General features: G+C 32.9%; 1 protein-coding gene across 1 annotated transcript; it reads right to left on the reverse strand.

Moving 5' to 3' along the window:
• Positions 1–9690: 9690 nt before the first annotated feature.
• LOC21396746 (NAC domain-containing protein 100) lies at positions 9691–11588 on the reverse strand. Its single transcript, XM_010089829.2, has 3 exons — positions 10946–11588; positions 10563–10840; positions 9691–10476 (listed from the first exon to the last, which is right to left on the reverse strand). The coding sequence occupies exons 1-3, from the start codon at positions 11130–11132 to the stop codon at positions 9898–9900; spliced, it is 1044 nt and encodes a 347-aa protein (XP_010088131.1). The 5' UTR covers positions 11133–11588; the 3' UTR covers positions 9691–9897.
• Positions 11589–22302: the final 10714 nt, after the last annotated feature.

The raw sequence follows: 22302 nt of genomic DNA on the forward strand, positions 1-22302 counted from the left end.
GAGAGTTTTTGTAGAAGGCCAAAAAAATTGTGAAAACCATTGAAAAACGGTTCTAAAAGCATCTTTTTGAACTCAAGAAACCAAAAAATTTTTGCACTCAAGAAACCAAAATTAAGCAGCTTCGAAGAAACAACGACAAACATGTTCTAAGCTTTTCATAATTTCTTTTCCTTTAAGCATAAAAAATCTATTTTTGCATTTTGCTCTCCTCTCCAATAAATTTAGGAACAAGCCAAAGTTGGATAGAACTTGTTTATATTTTGTCAACCACTCTTTATATGTATATAGAATAGTATTAAGAGCATCAATTATGATCCCAAATAATAATCAATTGTCATTTTTCGTCTCATAGATACAATCTCTTATTATTAATCAATATATATACAATTTTCTAGATGCATATTAATAAATAAAAAAAATAACAACTTACATACCACGTTAAATTTTAGTGTAATAAAATTGAAATTAAAGTGAGTGTCTGTAGCTAACATTTCTTATTTTATAACATACATTACCACGATTTGCATGTTGAATAATCTCTTTCATCATATTATTTCCAATTATATATTGGGTTTCTTCCAGCATATTTAGTCGATAAAGACAGAAGTATAAATTGTCATCACCAGCTCCTTTTGCTTATTCACTAAAACTTCTGTACACGCACAAAAAGCGGAAAGATAGGATTAGCAACCCCACATTTTCTCTCTTTTCTCTTGCTAACTAATCTGCTACAATTTTTTTTTTTTTTTTTGACATTTTCCCAGAATGTGTAAGGAATAATCTTTCCACCAAATTTTTATTACACCCACGTCATTTTCTTGTACTGATCTAAATTTGCTAAACTATACCTTATTTTCTGGTCAATTTGTCATTCCATATTAAGAGATCAGGGATAAAGTTACCCAATTGGCAAAAGGACAATAGAACAAACGATGATGTCAAAGATGGATGAAGGGTTTTGTTCTTATTTGATTAAGAGTAGTTTTACACCTCATTTATACCTTCCAAAAAACAGAAAGAACTAAAATGAATAACAAATCACTAAAAGGAATTATCAGAATCCCATCACACGTACGTGTTCTCCAAAACCCTTAAATAATTCCCATTAATTATCAAATTTGATAATTGTACATATATACACACACACACATATATCCAAAGAGCATTAATCATCAAATTGGCCGAATTTTTAGGAGAACCAACTTCGTTACCTGATGATGGTGTTTATATACTGTTATGCGTAATTTCTAGACCTAATATTTGATTGTTGACGTTACAAATGTCATATCTTTAGTGATGAAATTAACAATAATGCGTATAGAGTACATTCCTTTCTATTATTTGGATGACACATTATCTCTGCAATGCAAACCATTAATTTAGATATAAGTACTGCACCCCGATGATTATACACATGATTTTCGTTTAAATTAAAGAAAAAAAAAAAGAAAATATCCACTATATGTGTATGTTAATATTATTAGACATAAGATTAAGATATACATATATAATAGTAGTTAGTTGGGTAATTGCTATGTTTAGAAGTTATTTAAGATTATGAATTATTGATATTTCACGTCATCAATATGTGAACATCTGGATATTAATCATGCTATAATGAGACATCACAATCATCAATACATGGAGAAAATTAGAGAGTTTAATAATGGATTTTATTGTAAGCAAAAAATAAAAAGAAAAATAAAAAGAAAAAATCCATTGAAATCTGCAACTTCCCCGAGTAATATATCTATCTCAGCAGAGAATGATTAATTAACTACATGATCATGAATTAATTAACTAATATATCTATTAGATCTGATTTTACGTATGGTATTACAGATGATGTTAGAACACTGTTTGGAATACGGCTTAATTAATTAAGATCCGGGTTAATTACATTCAGTTGCTCGAGCAGAATAAAGTGCATAAAGTAAAGAAACACAATATGATATCACAGTTCGGTGCGCACACTTATATCTGCGGGGCCACGCCCAGACAGTAAACAGTTCACTATGTTCTAGAAATTACAGATACCGGACAGACTTATTCACTCAAGAACTCCCTCCTAGACAATGACGTTGTTGTGACGAATCTCCACATTGATTGTCTAACATACACCACACGTCTTCTATTCACCTGGCGAACTCCATTCGGCCGGTAGAGCTTCCTCCCGAAAGTAACAAATCTCTCTCCCGAAAGACGATCTCAATAACTCACAAGGCACATAAAAACTCACTGACATCTCTTTGAATATTTTTTCAGTAATAAGCTCTCAAACTCCCCTTATTTCACGTTAATCACATACGCCCCATAACAAATCTCTTAATCCACTAAGATAGCTTATTAAAATTTTCTCCACGATCTTCTTCAAGTAATATGCATGCTATCTTATCTACACCAACAAATTTGCTTCATTATCTCCTTGATTTTCTCAATATAACTTCCACCGAGTATTGCATGTAAGACAAGTAGATAATGTCAAAGTAGATTAAAAAACATCCAATTGCTTCCAACTAATTATTGCAGCACAACATTTATCTTCATATAAATTTCAAACTTCAAATCTGATAAACCATATATATAGCAAAAATATAAACGAACAAGAAGAATATTATTAACTGGAAATTTCAGTAGAAATATATATCATTACAACAAAATTGAACCTCCAACAAAGAACAGATTCTGAACAAGAGTACGTCGAGGCTTATAGCTGTCACAATTTTCTTAAAATAGATTCGCCCTCTCCACAGGTGCTTGAGAATATTACGAGCGTCTGTCTCCCAGGATACAACGATGACGAGCAGTACTTAAGCACAAAAAAACTACTCCAACGAACTCTAGTCGTGCCTTCACTCTATCACTGGAAGACGTAACAACTCCAAGAATAAAGAATACACTAGAAAGAAAAGCAAAGCTTTGAAAATTTGCTGCACTGAAATGGTTGAAGAGAGCCTCTTTATATAGGTTACGGGAAAAGGGTGTTACAAACATGCCATTAATATGAATAAATCCTGGAATAATTAAGATTTAACCAAATTAATTCCTTAGGTTATAACCATAGGAATTTTGAGTTAATTTACCCCTTTAATGCTCATAAACCCATGCACTAATGCTGTAGGAATGCAATAGTTTCTACAAATCCGAATTAAAAAAAAAAACTTTCCGATTTAATTTAAAATTGCAAGACAAAGCCAACGTGAGGACAAGTCTGACAAACCGACATTCGCGTCACCCACGTCGTGCGGGCGCACACATTGGGCTCCTAACCCACCGGCCCAATGATTCGCACCCCCGTACGCATGAGAAAGCATCTTGGGTGCACATTCTTACCCAAGCTTGAAAGTGCAAACCCTTATAAACTTCAACGAGCTTTAGTTTCTTTCCCATGCGGGACTTTTATCCAACTTTCCAATAGGCACACTTAAAGAATCAATTTCTCATTCACTCAATAGGCAAGTTTTAGTCTTTTAACACAGTAAAACCATGTTTTTTTCCAACAAAATCTCCATGCGCTCATCTTCCATTTAAATTCAAACCCATATCTCCTTATCTTCCATGTTTATAGCCTTCCCAAATCCAGATAATCATGAGTTCAAATTCTCCACATAATCTTTTTTATCTCTAAAATCTCATTTAAATTCAAATAATCAATGCATTATCTTCCTTTGATCAAAGCTTTATCCTTATCTTTCTAAATCTCAACTAATGTCTTATCTGCAACTTTAACTTCAAATCTGATTTGGAATCTTCTTGAACCTATTTTTTGAATTTTTACAATATTACCAATAAATTACCTAAAAAATAATAATACAAAGAAGGAGAAGCTTCATGACCAAATATAACTTGCGTGACAATATCTATCTAATTTTTACATATAATTCGTTTTTTCATTTATTCTATGACATATTAAGGAAAGACTTCCTATAACTTCAGATTTTTTTTTTATTGCTGATTACCAGTTTATTAATAAAAAGGCCCATTTGAATTAAAGGCATTTATTCCGATTAGATAAACTGTAGCATAATAATTATGCACGAGTATATGCAAGTATTTGTCATGCATTTACATATATATGAGTATCAGACTGCACACCAGCTTAATAAATTGCCATCATAACAACTGATCAATTAATATATATGCAGGTTGGGATTAATTAGTTAAATGTACCAATCTGATAAATGTGTTAATTAATTACTAGTATGCGTAATTATAATGGACACCAGTCACACACATATATATATATATATATATATGTGGGTTTGCTTCATTTTAAGCCCATGTTAACCTTAGCTAATGACTAGATAATTTTATCGCAGAAAATGTTGTATAATCTCGTAGGACCTACCTTCGATATGGTTTTGATCCACTCTTTGTGAGATTGTCTTTTGCTAGTCAAAAAAGAATATTGTTGATGTCCTCACACCTCTTGCCCAGTACCTATAAAAGGAATCAACTGTTCCACCGATGCAATGGTCAAAGGCCTAAACGTATTCTTCATCCGCTCACAACCCAAACCCAAAGTTCACATGTCCACCACTGGTCCTTTATATCCACTATAAGTATTATTTTTTCGACGAATCAATTGCGGCGACAGATTTATGACGATAAGTGGTCACTAAAAATTTATTTGCGATGACTTTATATTTTTTACAGATTTTTTTATCGTCGTTAATAGCCATGTTTCTTGTAGTGTATAAGTAAGCATTGCTACTTTTAAGGCCGGAATTCTTTTTGTGAGGGCATGAGAATTCGGACCCTATATTGTGAATGAGAGAGACGTGAACCAGACATCTTTACCACTATACCACAACCACCGGTGATACTCTTTGTAGGATTTTCAAAGCATTTTTCCTTCTTTTCACCCCTTTCACACGGAGGGTTCCTTCCCTTCATCAGGTGGAGCATAGAGGATTATCTTTACTTTTAATTACTACTTGTGTCAAATTGAGAATTTATAAGCAGGTCCAAATCTTAAGAACTCGTGTGGGGAGCAATACTAGGGTTTTATGGCAGAAAATTAGATCATGAACTTAGACAATTCTAACGTACGATTTGGTTTGTTTTACCCTGTTCCCCATAAGTGCAAAGACAAGTATACATATATATATATATATATATAACATGTGTTAAATGTTAAAAACAAAAAGAAAAAGAGAAAAATTCAAACGTGATGTATGCATGTTCGAACAGCTCCTACATGCCTGTAAAGTGCCTTTGGAGAAAATACTTCAAACTGAAATATAACTTTTTGCTTTATGCCTTACATCGACCACTTGTGATAAATAGAGAGTAGAGAGAGAGAGAGAGAGAGAGAGAGAGAGAGATTATAAAAATGAAATTGTAATTATCATTTTCCTTTTTCCTTGGTCAAGGGTGCCGGTTTTATTCTCAAATATGATATGAGTACACCACACAAATTGCATGCCGACGTTCCATACCCTGGTGATGGGCTGTCCCTTTGTGCTCCCTAAAAAGGAAAGAAAACAGATAATAAGTAATTACAAAACAATAACAATAACAATAATAATGTAATAATAGTATTAATAATATGCCCGAATCTTATTCAACAATTTAAGAATATAATATTTGTCCAAAATATCACCCCTTATTTTATTAGTTAAAAAATATATTATATATCTCTTCAGTTAATTATTAAAATTTATAAATTCAAAAATTATTTATTTTTATAATATGTTCCTATTCATATTGTGCTTTTTTGAAAAAATATATATATGTATATGCTTTCTTCACTGTTTGTTACTTGCTGCTTCCTAATAAATAAAAGCATATTTTTAATTTATTTTTTTGATCTTTTACGTACTTTGACTTCTTTTTTTTTTTTTTTGGCGCTCTGATCATGAGTTTGCAACTTTCGTTTCAGGTAGTAATCTTATAATTAATTGGCAATTACCATATCCATTTGTTGAGGCTAAAAGACAAGGATGACGTGGCTTCAAACAAAGCTCATGGCCACATTGGCACTTGGAAGGTATAAAGTGGGGCCAAGAGACAAGAGCAGACAAAATGGCAAAGTGCTATGAACTTCAAACAAACGTTTAACAATGGGATTTTGGGAGTGCCATAACATAACATCACATAGCAAAACATGACATTACGGATAAGAGATGAGACTGAGAGCAGCCCATGGCCCCCGGCTGCCTAAACTCTTGTCGTTTCACAATCATTACATTTACATCCCCAGTCTTCTTTTTTGCTTTTGTTTTTCATTCCCTCTTATCATTTCTGTTACGCCCACAGCCGCTCTTAGTTAACGTGATCTTGAAAACGATAACACAATAACGCTATTACAAGTGGGATTCATTGTTATTAAGCCAAAAAACAAAAAACAAAAAGGATTATTATCTGCGTGAAAAAGTGAAATCCATATAACTGACTCTAATTAAGTTAGGATTAAAAGTTATTGTTGTTGTATCATTAGTGATCTTTGAACTTTAGACACATTCTCAGTTTACCCTTTAAACTTTAAATTGTTCCTATTTAACATCTTTTGTTATAATTTCTATTAAAAACATATAAAAAAAGAGAATAATGCAGTCACGTGGTCTTTTTGTTTAGAAATCTGTTAAAAATAAATAGATAAAAACTACATGATCATGCTTAACCCTTTCTTTTTCCGTCTGAGACAATTAAAATTTAAAAGATAAAATAAGAGTTTTTAAAATTTAAAAAATAAAGTGTGAATGATCTCAAAATTCAGGAGTAAATTTTGTACTTGATCTAATTAAATTTTTAAAATTTTTGGAGCTTACTACGGTAGGGTTTTACTTATAGTGCATGTCTTTTTTTAAGGTACTATAGTACATGTATGTTTCTGAATAAGTGAATATTGAATCCGATCAAAACGAAATTAAAACCAAAATAAAAATGCAACAGATCGGACGTTCATGAACAACTTTACGAATAGTGTTTTTATTACTCTGAGAATTATCGTTTTAATTTTACATAAAATTCTTAGAATTTCGGCTGTTTCCGATTAGAAGATTGTACTCCACCTAATAATATACGAAATTGATAATTATATATACATTTAATAACAAAATATTTTTTTATAGTTGTCATGGTAGATTTATTTTCTTTTTGACATTTATTGTTAAGACTTTTAGATGTCCTAATTATATGGTACAGAGGGCGGTGGAATTGAAGAAAAGTAAATAAATATAGTCACTGAAAAAATAGACCACGGATAGATTTTTTACTTTTTAATAATTAAATATATTTTAAAATATGTATGTTCTGCGTACTTTTTAATTTAATGTTATTTTAATTACATTTAATAATAAAAAATTAATATTACTAGTAGAACAGACTACTAAAAAAAACTCTCATATTTTTAAGATTAAAACTTTGGATGAAAAGTTAAAATTACTTGCGGACAGAATTTCACTTCACTGTAATAAAAAAAAAAAAAGATTAAAACCCTCAAATATGTGTATGATTCCCAGTATACCCTTATTAAAATTTGAGTGTTAACTCTGCATTGGGTAATGATTAAGCCACACATGTAATCTTCTCACTCCGACTTAATTGATGTAGAATGAAATTGGACCTCATTTCATTTAATAGCCATCAATTTAATTTTTATTTTTATTTTTTTAAGTTACATGGATAGTACTAAGGTCTCGTTTACTTCGCGGATTTGAATTTTCAATTCGAGTTGAGATGTGATATTTTCTGAGAGCTTTTCACTGTAACAGAAAAAGTTAGATGTGACATTTTACGAGAATTTTTTACTGTAAAAATTTAAAACTGAAAACTTAAATCGGTGAAATGAACGAGACATAAATATTTCTCTTTCGATTGAAATTTGACGTGACTTATAAACCACTGAAACAATATTGGACAAGCTTGCACTGTTTTTTATATCAAAAGGCCATATACCTGCTGAGGTATATTTCCAAACTTTGTACTTGTTTCTTTTGTCCCTTTTGCGCTAAGTGACAGAGAATAACTTGGAGATTTCATATGGGAAAGAAAAAACACACCATTAAAATTTCGATCATTCGAAAAATAGTATAGATCATTTCGTGCAAGGCTTGCAAAAACAAGGATTTAATCATGTGAGGAAAAAAGGAAAAAAAAAAAAAAAGAGAGAGAGAGCTTAACGGAATTTAAAGAGAGAGGAAAAAAAAAGGCAAAAGAATTTACAGAAATAGTAGGAAATAGGCCAATATGAAAAGCTTAAAAAAATATATAGGTTAATTTTAATCGTAGAAATTAATAGGCCATAACTTGTCAAGTTATGGTTCATAACCAAATAAGTTATGGACAAACTTGTCAAGTTATGATTCATAAACAGATAAGTTATGGACAAACTTGTCAAGTTATGGTTCATAACCAGATAAGTTATGGACAATAACTTGTCAAGTTATGATTCATAATCAGACAAGTTATGAACGAAAATAGTAATTTAACCTATTTATTAACTTATATAAATTATTGACCTATTAATTTTAATTTATTTCAAATCTCGGTCTATTTCTCCCTTTCTCTCAAGAAGTTGCTTGTATAATTGTCTCTTGAATTGTTGACTTGCTAGCTTGTTTTTAGGCTTGGACAAAGGAGGTTTTGGCTACGTTGAGACAGCTGGGAGCTTTTTAGATTCCTTTAAAAAAAAATCAGAGTTAATGTCATTTATTTTGGTCAAGAAATCAGGAAAACGAAAAAAAAAAACAAAAACAAAAAAACTAAAAGGAATTGAACTGTATATGAAGAAATAGTTAGTACGGGAATAAAAGAAGAAGATTTTTAAAGTAGCTATTGATATGTTTTTATTTTTAACACTAAAATTATATGTTTGCAATTTTTTTTTAATTTAATGTGAATTTGATCAAATTTAATAATTAGAAACATGCACTACCGATAATTAATTGCCGTGTTACAAAGGGCACATAATTTGGTTATATTTTCTCCTAAAAAGCTATAAGCTATGATGGGGGTAAAATTAATTGCCTACGTTAAACGGTTAAAGGACTTCAGAGAAAGGAGTACAAAAGAGCATTACCCTTTACAACAATATTTACCACAAAATTCGTTAGTCATATCTTGATTCAAAAGAAGATAAAGATGACTGTGTAGACTGTAGGATAAGCTGTAGAGATTGTTTGCCATACGTCTTTTAGAACTATTATAACAATATTTTTTAAATGGAAGTACAAATTCCAGATGCATGTGTGGGAGAATTTTTATACTTTAATAAGAGAGTACTTGTTATGAGCCAAAAAAAAAAAATTGAAAAATTTAAACTTCTTGTTAATTTTATAGAATATATGGGGCAAAATATAATAATGGTATACTTTTGTCATTTATTCTTAATGACTGAAGAACTCTGGGTTGGTGGCCTAACATGAGAAACTCAAACACATAGATAGCGAGAGATGCATTTCATGATGTCACATTGCAAGTAGTAATAACTAATCAACCCAATAATTTATTCATTATGACTAACTAATTGAGTTTTGGCAAATTGAACTTCAATTAGATTCAACTTCAAGACATTTTCACACTATCGGTTACCAAGTGGTAAAGGAAAGCGTTGTGCCAAAAGAAAAATTGTAAACGAAAGCATTTTTATTTTTTTTAGGGTGAATTAGAGAAAAATCATTTTTTATAAAGTCGGTATTCAAATTAGGATATCCAATTCCAAGTTATGAATGTATACAAGCCAAATAAGACTAAAAGATTTTCTGAATGCAGTTGAATTCCATATAATACATGCACTTTTTTTCTTTTCCACCCTATAAACTTGCCTAGAATCTGGATCAACAGGATCTATACACAAAAGTAACTTCACTGAACAAGAATAAACCAATTAACCCCTGAATACAAGTCATCCCTTTTTTTTTTTAATTTTTTTATTTATCCTCAAGACTTTCTTCAATAGTTCCAAAGGCAATCCAAGTCGACAGGACCAGCGGAAGACGACGGGTCGTTTTGATCCTCAAACGACCTCTGAGCCATGTCATGGTGAGAAACCATTGAAGAAGAGACATCCGTCTCGTGAGAAAACTCTGTTTTGGCGCTTCTCTTCGTTCCCGTTGCATGGGTTTCAAGCAAAAGGCTTAAAACAGATTGGTCTTGCATCAGAACAGAATCTGCGTAGCTCAAATTCATAAAACTCTGCGGGATTTGGTTGGAGTAAAATGGGAAAGAAGAGGAAGGATTATTGTTATTGTTGTTGTTGAAGCTCGTCTCCGTCATGTCTTTTTCATGGCTTTTCTGGTCCTCCATTGGGTCGGAGAAGCAGGTCACGTGGGAGGACGATGTCATTTTACCGACCGCGGTCCTCATGTCGTTTCTGTTGTTATTGTTGTCGTATGAGGGAGAGTCCATCAATGGAGGCAGCAAAGAAGGACCAAGATCGTTTCCATAAGAGCTCAGCCTAACCAGCCCTGATATGTGCGTTTTCTTCCCTCCACTGCTTTTCTCAAAGATTCTGCAAATCACCCACTCGTTCTAAAAGGAAAAAAAAAAAAAAAAGGTTAAAACCAGGGTATTAATATAAAAACACAGAGGAAAACAGATTTTAGATTTTTTGTTACCTTGGTGGTTTTGGCAAGATTGTAAAGAGAGTATTTGCCTTCCAGTCTGTACTCGTGCATGACCCAGTTGGATTTTTCTCCTCTAGGGGCTCTTCCTTTGTAGAAAACCAAGGTTTTCTTCATCCCAACGAGCGATTTGGCCTTGTAGATTTCCTTGTCTTTGCCTGTGGCTTTCCAGTATCCGGCTTCCGTGGCTCGGTTTGTCCTTAGACCGGTTGGGTATTTTCTGTCTCTCTGGCAGAAGAAGTACCACTCCTTTTCACCCATTTTTGCCCTCCCTTGATGAAATAAAAATCACATAGTTAGATTACCCAAAAAAAGAGGAAAATAGATTAAAAAAAAAACAGAGAATGGAATTAATTCGTATGGTTGAGAAGACATACAAGGCAAATCCCAAGGCTCACACTTGTTCAAATCAACCTCTCCAATAGCTGTAGCTGAGAAACGGTTGTTGAGAACCTTTGGAGAAAGGTAATGGGTTATGAGCTCTTCATCAGTCGGGTGAAACCGAAATCCCGGAGGCAATTCCATATGCTCATCTTCATTGCCAACCCCTAAAGCATTTTCCATTTTTTTTTTCTTCTCTCCTCTCCCTAAAACCGTTTGTTTTTGAAGGCTTTTTCTCTAAAACCGAAATGGGTTTTGAGAAATAGGCTCAAAATTTCACAAACCAACAGAAAATAAGCCAACCCCACAAGCCAAACTCCCCCAGAATCCAAGCTTGAGAAACACAAGAATATAGGAAGGAAAATATAAGATAAAAAAATAGGTGGGGAAAGCTATGGACTGAAAAGGGTTGAAACTGAGAGAGATTTGAGGGTGTTGTTAAGAAAAGAAAAGTGTGTTCTTCGGAACTGAGCCCTTTAAATAGTGGTTTTTGGAGAGAAAAGAAAGAAAGAAGCGTGGCTCATAAGGCAACTTCCGGTGGGTAGTTTCAAGCTTTCAGCTTGTTCTTTTAACCTTTCATTGTAATAATTTCCCTTTCTTCAAAACTTGACCAGAAACAACTCACCTCTATACCCTGCATGTACTTGTGCATTATAACAACTCATGTATAATTAAGGGTATTTAATGGTACTTTATAAAGAAAATATTCTATCCTATCGTATAATTTTTAAGTCGTCACATTTTCGTCATGTTTTCTTAGTTTTATATAGTTTTCTTTAGTTTCGATATAATTTTGATGTAATCCAACGTTTATAAGTGCGCGTTACCGATAGAGAATCTATACCGTAAAAGTTCCTTGTAATTAAGATAAACCTTATACATTCAATCTAGTTGTAAACCGTGGTCATTCATTAGGTAAGGGAAAGAAAAGTAACTCCAGATTCAAAGTCACATTGTTAGTTGTTCTTGTTTAGCTAAAGTCGTCTTTTTTTTTTTTTTTTTTTTTTTTTTTTTTTTTGTACGTATGTGATTTTTTTAAGGAAAAAAAAAATACCACCATATACGATGGTGTTAAACTGCACGTTGTTCTTTCTTCGAATAATAATAACTATTTTTTTTTAAAACTATCATCACTGAGAGCCTGAACGTGAATATAGTCGCAAAATCCCACATCACATCTTTGATGAAGTATCAGCAAAAAGAATTTCCATCAATCTGGCCTAATTGACCCATACCCAACATGTCATCCACTCAATAGGTGAGCTGTTTTTCTCATGAATGAATGAACTTAATAAATATTAGTGAACGAGAAAAAAAAAAAAAAAAAACATTGCACTAATTATGCTAATTAGTCTGCAAAATAATCAAAACTGATTTTTTTTCCTTTTTTTTTTAACGAGTTCTTTTATGAGCAAAGGAGTGAGTTTGTTAAACTAGTAGACAAAATACAACAATATTCCTATATGCATGTGAATTCTTTTCGGACATGTGTTGTTCACACAACGAGGTGTGTATGGCCTTTTGTTGTAATACATTTTCTCGTCATATACAAACAGCAAATCGTTATCCGCAAAGGAATATTGTCTTGACTTTTTGCTCCATTCATCATGCTTGAAATATGCACTTGTGGATTGGATTTAGGGCTGGCAATCCGGGTAACGACACGACTCGAAATTCACACGAAATTAGCGGGTTTGAGTTTGTCATAAATAGGTCCGGGTCAAAATCAGGTTGAACCCGTGAAACGCGATTAAATAATAGGTCATTTTCAAGTTGACCCGCCAACCCGCAATTGACCCGCGATAACACGTTTATTAAACGTGTCATATTTAGGTGATACGATTATACAACCCGTTTATTACCCATTTATTACCTAGGTTAAAAAATGTTTCACTATTATTATTCTCTCTCTTCTCTAATCTCTCGCAGCCGCCCAAGTCCCAACCCCAACATAATTTCCAATTTCAAACCCTTCTTCTCTCAGTCTCTCAACTCTATCAACTCTCTCGGTCTCTCGCAGACTCTCCGCCGCCTGAGCTCTCAGTCCACCGGAGGACCACCGCCTAAGCTCACATTCTCTCTGCCAGACTCTCCGCAGACTCTCCACCGGTTCTCTTCTTCTTCTTTCCTCTCCGCCCCATTCTCTCTGGACTCTCCACTCTCTCCGTCAGATTCGACCTTGGGGACTCTCCACTCTCTTCTCAATCTTCGTCAAAATCAGCCTTAGGGAACATATTCTTTGCTTCGGGAACAGATTTGGTGTTGTTCTTCGACAGGTATTTCCCCTCTCCGCCCCATTTTTTTATTTGTTACAGATTCAGTGTTGTTACAGATTGATGGTCATATTCTATTTGTTACAGCCTTGGGGAACATATTCTTTGTTACAGATTGATGGCCATATTTTCTGATTTGTAATGTATGCTTGTGATCTTAAAAAGACTTGTGATCGTGGAAATGAATGAGAAGGAAAAAAAGATGATGAATGAGGAGGAATTACAGATTCGGATTGTGTTGATTGTGTCCGTTTCTGATGATGAATGTGTCCGTTTCTGATTGTGTTGTTGGCTTTGGATTCGGATTGTGATGATGAATGTGCAATTTCATATCCTTTTTAGAGCTTTGAAAATGCTTAATCGTGTTATTGATTTTGGATTAAATTATTGTACAGTAATCATGTTCTAATATGGTGTACTTTTGTTCAGTTTTTGTTGTTTTTGGGGAGATGTTAATCTGATTGAACCTATACTAATATGTTGTAATTTATTTTTTTGATCCCTTTAGGAGAAATGTTAATCTTATTGAACTTTTACTATATATTTGATTTGAGAATAGACTTTGGTTGTGATGATATTTCCTTGTTGCCTAATCACATTTGTTGTAGTGTTATATTTTTATTCTATTTTTTGTTTCTGGTTTACTCCATGATGTAGTGCAAAATTTTTTTTCATCACCCATCTATTTTCGTGAGTTGGATCCCCCCCGGCCCCTTCCCTTGTTCTGATTGTTGTTGTTTTGGACCCCTCTCCCCTATTGTGCTTGCTGTCATTTTAAGCAGGTTGCCTCTTTCAATCCTTTTGAAGTGAACCTTCTTTTTGCCTCTTTCAATCCTCCAAAAGGTCTTTCATTTTTAGTTTATTTGCTTTCTAGTTATGTTTTTAGGGTGTTTTAATGAATACCCATTTCGCTTTTTCTCTGTTTGATGAATTATAAAGTGTTTGTGGAATTAATATTGGTTTAAAATTTTGGCTGTGAGGTATGTTTTACTGATAAGTTGGAGAATTAGTAAATCAGTTGCTGTTTTGCTTCCGAGTTCCAGGAATGTAATTCTTGATGGAAGTATATGGTATGTGAAATGATCTTGTTAGGGTGTTATAGCTTTTGCTATGTGAAGGTTAATATAGAAATGACTTAATCTATGTTCATAAAAAAAATGACCTTCTTCAGGTTGAAGTGAACCTTGATAACTTAAGCTCATTAGATACTCTGTTCATTACAATTAAACTAATGTTAACTAATGTTTTATTTTGTGCAGATTAATTTAACACAATGGAAATTGATCTTGAATCAATTGAGTCTCAAAGTGTGGATGTTGAGGTTGAAGAGATTGACAGATCGATTTTTAATACACAAACTTAAGGCGTCGAACTCCAGAAAAGAAAAAGGAAGCTGACCTCAAAAGTTTGGAGTCACTTTGTTCATCTTCCTTTGGGCCCGAACAAGAAATTGAAGGCCAAGTGTAAACATTGTAGCTCTGTGTACCTCGCGGACAGCAAGTACGGAACTGATAATCTAAAACGCCATCTTATGAATTGTCTGAAAACCTCCTACCGTGATATAGGGCAGATGCTCATTGCCCCCAGAAGCTGGTGCAGTGACACTTGGTGGAGGTAAGTATGATCCCGAAAAATTTCGTGAGTTGGTTGTAACAGTTATAATCATGCATGATCTACCTTTTAGTTTTGTTGAATATGCGGGAATAAGGTCTGTATTTCAGTACTTGCACCCTCAAATTCAATTGGTCTCTAGAAATATTGCAAAGGCTGACGCTTTAAAGTTTTACAAGAAGGAAAAGCTTCGACTTAAATTGATGTTAGAGACTATCCCAGGTAGAATTAGCTTTACTTATGATGCGTTGACTTCTTTGACTAGTGATGGATATGTTTGTCTCACTGCGCATTTCATAGATAAGAATTGGAACTTGCAGAAAAAAGTGTTAAACTTTAGTTTTATGCCACCCCCACATAGTGGCGTTGCTTTGTCTGAAAAACTTTATGCCTTTTTGAGTGAATGGGGAATTGAAAACAAGGTGTTTAGTGTGACATTGGATAATGCTTCTACGAATGATGTTTCTGTTGACATGTTAAGAGAGCAACTAGTTGTCAAAGGGGTTCTTTTACACAATGGCGATCTATTTCACATGCGATGTTGTGCACACATACTAAATTTAGTTGTGCAAGAGGGTTTGAAGCAGATTGATGATTCAATTGTTAAGATTCGTGATAGTGTGAAATATGTCAAGGGATCCCAAGTGAGGAAGCAAAAGTTCTTAGATTGTGTGAAGTTAGTTGCAATTGGTGATAAGAAAGGGTTGTGTCAAGATGTACCAACTAGGTGGAACTCGACATATCTTATGCTTGAAAGTGCTCTTTACTATCGCCGTGTATTTCAACATTTAGAGTTGAGTGATTCAAACTACAAGCATTGTCCTTCTAGTGCCGAGTGGGACAAAGTTGAAAAGATTAAAACTTTTTTGAAGTTGTTCTATGATGCAACTCTTAAATTTTCTGGAACAAAGTATCCCACTGCCAACTTGTACTTCCCTTCCATTTGGCATTGTTGCTTCATGTTGAAACAATATTTAGAAGGTGATGATGAGTACTTAAAGTATATGACAATAGCAATGTGGGGCAAGTTTCAAAAGTATTGGTCTCAATTCCATCTTACCTTGGCTATAGCATGTGTTCTAGATCCTCGTTTTAAGCTTAGGCTTGTTGAGTTTAGTTACAAAAAGCTTTATGGAGATGATTGTGTTGAATGCATATCAATGAGGAGTACGTTGTACTCTATATTTGAAGAGTACAAAAAAAAAAGGATACAACTACCCAAAAGACCAATGCTTTTGAAACTTGTATGATGAAAAAAGAAGGAAATGATTATGTGGATATTATATTCAAGGTAATTTCTCTATTTATTAGTAATGCGGATGTTCTATGTTTATGTCTGATTGTGTATTCTTATACTATCTCCTTCTCATTTTGTAGGAATTTGATGAGATGTCTTCAGTTGACTCTACTACTGCATCACAGAAATCAGAGCTTGACCTTTATTTGGATGAGCCAAGATTGGCTAGGACCGCGGATCTTGATATCCTTTCCTTTTGAAAATCAAATCAATTTCGATATCCAGCACTAGCTTCTATGGCTTGTGATATATTGGCTGTCTCTATTTCTACAGTTGCTTCTGAAGCTACATTTAGTGTTGGTGGTAGAGTTCTTGATTCATTTCGTAGCTCACTTAAACCAAAGACAGTTGAAGCACTTGTTTGTACCAGAGATTGGTTATATGGAGATACAGGTAGTTTCAAACTTACTTAAATTATGTATATTTTCTATATTGATTTTGAACTAACTTGTATCTATATCTATTTGTTTTTGTGTAGATTTCAATGAAGAAGTGGAGGATCTTACACAAGATATCTTCAACTTTTCATTGAAAGAAAAGGAGCATTTCTCACATGGATCAACTTTTCCTAAACGTAATGATGCACTTGGAGTCCCCCCATTGCAACAAATTATTTAAATGTTCAATTATTAATCATATATGTTTGTTTTCTAAATTGTGAGACTTTTATGTGTTTGTTTTTTAATTTGTGAGAGACTTTAATGTGTTTGTTTTAATTTTGAACTTAGATTATCTAATGTCTCTATAGCATGTTAAATAAGTTGAGAAACATGTTCAGGAATAGGTTCTGAAGTAGGTTCAAACGTGTTAACGTGTTGACAGTAACCAGGTCATAAACGTGTTGACAGGTAATTAACGGGTCGACATGACACGTTTATGACCTATTTCATAAACGTGTTGGTAGGTAATCAACGGGTTGACACGACACGTTTACGACCTGTTTAATAAACGGGTTAATCGTGTCGTGTCATGTCAACCTGCTAATAAACATGTCGTGTTTGGGTTTTGAATTTTGACACGATTAATAAACGGGTCGTGTTCGTATCAGACCTATTCGTGTCAACTGAAGGGTTCAACACGACACGAACACGACCTGTTAACACGAATTGTCACCCCTAATTGGATTCCCAACGGTAAAGACATCATAAATTAAATACTACATCTTTGTTTATAAATTTTATTTTTACTCTGAATTATGTCATTTTGCTCTCTCAAATTTTAAAATCTAATTTACACATCTTTAGAACATTCAAACTTTAGCATAACTACCCCTTTGTTAGACTTCGTCTATTTAATGCTGACGTGGCATTGAATTAAAGACTAAAAACTTAAGTTGAGTTAGGTCTTGTTCAGTTTCCGGATTCAAATTTTCAATTTGAGTTGAAATGTAATTTTATGTAATAATTTTTTTATTATAATAGAAAAATTAAATGTGATTTTTTATGAGTTTTTAACTGTAATAAAACTAAAAGTTAGTAAAAGGAACGGAACCTTAATTATCTTAATTATTAGTAATAAAAAATCCAAATCATCCTTTATAATAAATAAAAATAGATTTTCTGAAAAAGAAAAAGAATAGGAGTAGGAAAAGGAAAAAACAAACTTCGTCCTAAGAAGAACAAATATTCCTTCCCTCTCTGCCAATATCTATAGACGCCAACCAATAGATCATTGATGTTATTATGTTTGCTTGTTTTGTCGAAGAAATCTTGAGGGGAAACGAAGAAACCGAACCAGAAAATATTTACAGTGTCGTATGTAGAATGAGTGCTTCCTATTTCGTCAAGTTTCGAAAATGGGTCAGAAGAAAATCCACTTGGAAAAGGAGATCTAAAGTGTTGATGCTCATATCCCCTCGGGTGAGCCCAAAATTGTGTATTTATGTGGAGATTCAGTCCCAATTCGTGTGAAAATGTCTTGAATATTCACGTGGGTGAAAAAGGGTGTTGTTCAAAGCTGGAAGTACAAACCCATTTATTTAAAATTGAGTCAAAGAGAGATCTTTGAATCTGCCAAGCAATTTCAACAAGAAGATTAATTATACAGTACTTTAGTAAAGAAACTAGTTGCACTCGAACGACAATGTAAAAGTTCAAAAGCTGCTTTTACTTTACATCTCTATTCCGAATTCAATATTGGCATTGATCCCACAATCGACCATTGACTCCGAGAAGGTATATGAGGCGGATGAACTGGAAGAAAAGGGACGGTGTTGATGTCTGATTGGCGTTATTGGGAAGGGGAAGGGATTTTGGGATAATTTTCTGTTTTTTAGAAGGAAAATTTTCTTTTTTATTTGTTATTAAGGATAATTTTTGGATTTTTTATTACTATCTTCTCTAATAATTATAGTTTTTAGCTCAAATTAAGTTTTATGGGATGCTTGTTATGAGGATTCGTATTATGGTTCGAATCATAGTTCGTGGCTCGTTATAATATTTTTTCTCATAAAAAACACACATAAATTAAGAATAATTTTAAATTATAATTCTAAATTCGTGAACCAAACGTCCACTTAGTCTTTAATTCAATGCCATATAAGCTTTATATTAACGAAGGCGGACAGAAAGAGTATTTATGCTAATGTTTAAAAGTTCAAGGACTTTGTAGACCAGATTTCAAAATTTAGGGGAGTAAAATGACAGAGTAACTATAATTCAGGGGTAAAAATAAAATTTATCCTTTCTTGGTCGATAAATGGATACTTTTTATAGCCTCATAGAGTTTTACATTACTGAATTTAACCTAATAGTTAATTGCCTTATCTTTTTTTTTTTTTATTATTATAGATACATGCCCTATAAGTTATTGTCATTTTTTATTATTGCACACTTCTAAATACTAACATGATAATAGTGACAACTTAGCGGTCATTTTAATACAATATATTTAGCTCTTAACACCTCTACAACGAAAGAAAGAAAAAAAGCGCAAAAGAAAGAGTATTTTTTAATGTAATCTGAACAAATAGTCAATTTATTGTACTCTATCCAAAAAAGAGAACTTGAAAGTTGTACTTTATTTGAAGACATTAAAAATAGTAATAGGGAACGTGATCAAATATTTATATTGGACTTTAGAAACCTCAAAGTCTTTGCCTTTAAAAAAACTACACCATTTTCCCCCATACTTTGGTGTTTTTTCCTAATGTTTTCATTAAAAAAAAAAATGCAGCCACCATAACTACAAGACAGTTTTGAATCATAACTGTAAATACAATTAGCATTTTAGCACACAGTCATAAATGTCATCACATTTTAACAAACCATCATTTTTTTTTCTTGTTTTTATTTTTATAGAACCAAGAAGAGTTGTTCGAAATGCAATCATATATTATAGAGAATATAGCATGTAGATTTTATAATTTTGAAAAGATGTAACATTTTTTCAAAGAATAAAGTCTCGTTCATTTCGTCAATTCGAGTTTTCAATTTCAATTTTACTATAGTTAAAAATTATCACAAAAAGTCACATTTAACTTTTTTACTACAATGAAAAGCTCTCACATAAAATCATTTCTCAACTCAAATTAAAAATTTAAATTCGCGAACTGAACGATGTCTAATTGTCCCAGCTAAGAGAAAGCCAAAAACGCCAATTTTATTGTAAATTGATCACATTGGTAATTACTTCAGTGTCAATAATAGTTGGTACGTGCCATAATTGGTTATCCTGAGAAAGAGACTACTGAGTAGTTGATTTGGGCAAGAGAATGGTCGTATTCTAGTAACGGGGACTTTTTTTTTTTTTTTTTTTTGCAGTTATTAGTCCTCAATAATTAAACGTTTTATTTTCCCTAATTAAGCCCAATAATGCCAAAAGCAATCTTTCTCTTTCAGGAAACATTTTAATAACTCGCTTTCACGCGTGGCAGTTTAAACTATTTTGAGGTTTTTCAATCGTCTTGGCAACCTCAAACCGATCCGACGGTCCAGATTTATCTGATAGCCAGCAATAATATCTGCCAGGTCAGATCCTAGAGTGTGCCGCCACTTGCCGACGGGAAACCAAACGAACTTATCCACGTGGGCAGTTTTGATTGGAGAAGTTTAAAAGGTCGTACCAAACTTAATTAAGTGGGCTTTGACCAATAAAACCCATTTCCCAGCTGACAATGTGGGCCCTGCTTCCCCTGTTCCGACATGAGCCCGTGGGAGTGCAAACACGTGGCATATTCTGGTTGGATGAAAAGCTCCATCTACATTACGCTCGAGGTTGAGTAATAAATCACGTCAGATTGCTCATAGTCACTTATTTTTCTTTTTTATTTATTTATTGGGTATTTTTTTTCTTTTTTTAATTGAAAATTAGAGAGTAGCAAAGAGTGTTTAAAATTGTATATATGTATTTAATTCCTCTATAATTTATGTTGTCCTTTCTTTTGCTATTAGTCTTGGACTTTTTCTTAGATCAAATTGGTAATCCTTATCAGAAAGTTGTTTATAGTGTGGTCCTAATAGATAATAATTACGATACCAAAAATCAAAATTATTAGAACTAGGTGCAACTTTTCTTTTCTGTTTTTGCATGATTGTTTATGGTATAATTTGAATGAACAATTATCATCTTATTGACCTATTTAAGACCAAATCTAGAAGCTCAGTTTACTTTGTATTGAAATAGATGAAACCAGGACTTAACTAATTACATTATTTTATGGAATTAATCGTGACTCATCAATTTTTATCATTACATCATAGAAGTTCAAATTATGATTATTTCATGTTGGGTCTTAATTATAATCTCGCTTCAAAGGCACAAGTTTTTAGAATATTTGAGGATATAGTAGATTATATTATATCCAGTTTGCACATGAATTCTAACTGCATTTTTCGCAATATAAATGTAAATGTAACGAAAACATCACAAAATAAATACTTTTAAGGACTCATCAAGAATAGCCTCAACAATCTAACTAGATTCAGTTCATGATCTAAACCATTTAGGATTTATCACGGATAGCTTCACGATACTTTATAGTGAAGAACCTATGGAAGATTAGGAGAGAGTGAGAGAAATAGAAATAGTCTTTCTGGTGATTTTTGCATAACCTAATTTTGCTCTGATTGTCTAAATATTTATGATCACATAGTTGGCCAAAGTGAACGCATGTGGACAACACAGTATATATGAAAAATATTCTTCTATTATTTAGTTGAAAGTAAGTTTCACGATTCAATCAATCAATCAAATATGTAGAAATATTTCATAAAAGTATTCTAAATCGTTATTTTTCGTCTATGAATTTCATTCTAAATAAAACTCAATCATGTTGACTATTGGGACATGCACAAATATGAGCGAGCTAAAAAGTCCAACACTCTATAATATAATTTTGTAAGTCATTGTGATTATATATGCAAAGACCTTGTCATAGTCAAGGGAAAAACTCTAATGTGAATTAAATCACTTAAAATCAGCTCCTTGCTGTTTCATGCTCTAGACTTTAGTATAAGTTAATTACGGACCCGTTTAGTTCGTTGATTCGAGTTTTTAATTTGAGTTGAGATGTGACTTTATATAAGAGCTTTTTATTGTAGCAAAAAAGTTAAGTGTGACTGTTTCTGAGAGTTTTTTACTATAGCAAGACTCGAATCGGTAAAATGAACGGGGCTTATATATTTCGTTACCAAACTTTCTGTCAAGAAAAAGACACCACAGAAGGTAGGGCTTGTGCCAAACACGATAAATTTCCAAGAGTACCCTTTATCAATCATGCAGTTCGAAGCTTCTTTCAGTTTTCACAAACCAAAAACAGGAAAAGAAATCGTACCATGCATGGCATGATTTTGGCCTGTTTGATCGGTTTTGGAAAGAAGATTATGGCTAATAATAAAGGTTTTTTTTTTTTAATTATCTTTAGGCGTGCTGGAAAGAACGCGGCAATGGAATGCTTTGTTGGCAAAAACGGGGCAAATATGAATTAGTGATAAGTGTGAATTGTCTAAGAACAAGTAATTATTGACGACCGGGCAATTTCAAAGTAATTAATTTGACAATCAATCAGGATTTGCAATAATTAACCATAACAAAGGAATAGGAAACAATATCTAGTTGAATTAGAACTTGCTGCTAGAGAACTGTAGAAAGATATTGTGGGAGGCTAGGTTGTAGTCCAGGTTCAACGAACATAAAAGTAAAAAAAAAATTAAGGGCAATGATGTATTGGATG

Source organism: Morus notabilis, unplaced genomic scaffold, assembly GCF_000414095.1.
Source record: "Morus notabilis unplaced genomic scaffold, ASM41409v2 Scaffold897, whole genome shotgun sequence".
Taxonomy (NCBI): domain Eukaryota; kingdom Viridiplantae; phylum Streptophyta; class Magnoliopsida; order Rosales; family Moraceae; genus Morus; species Morus notabilis.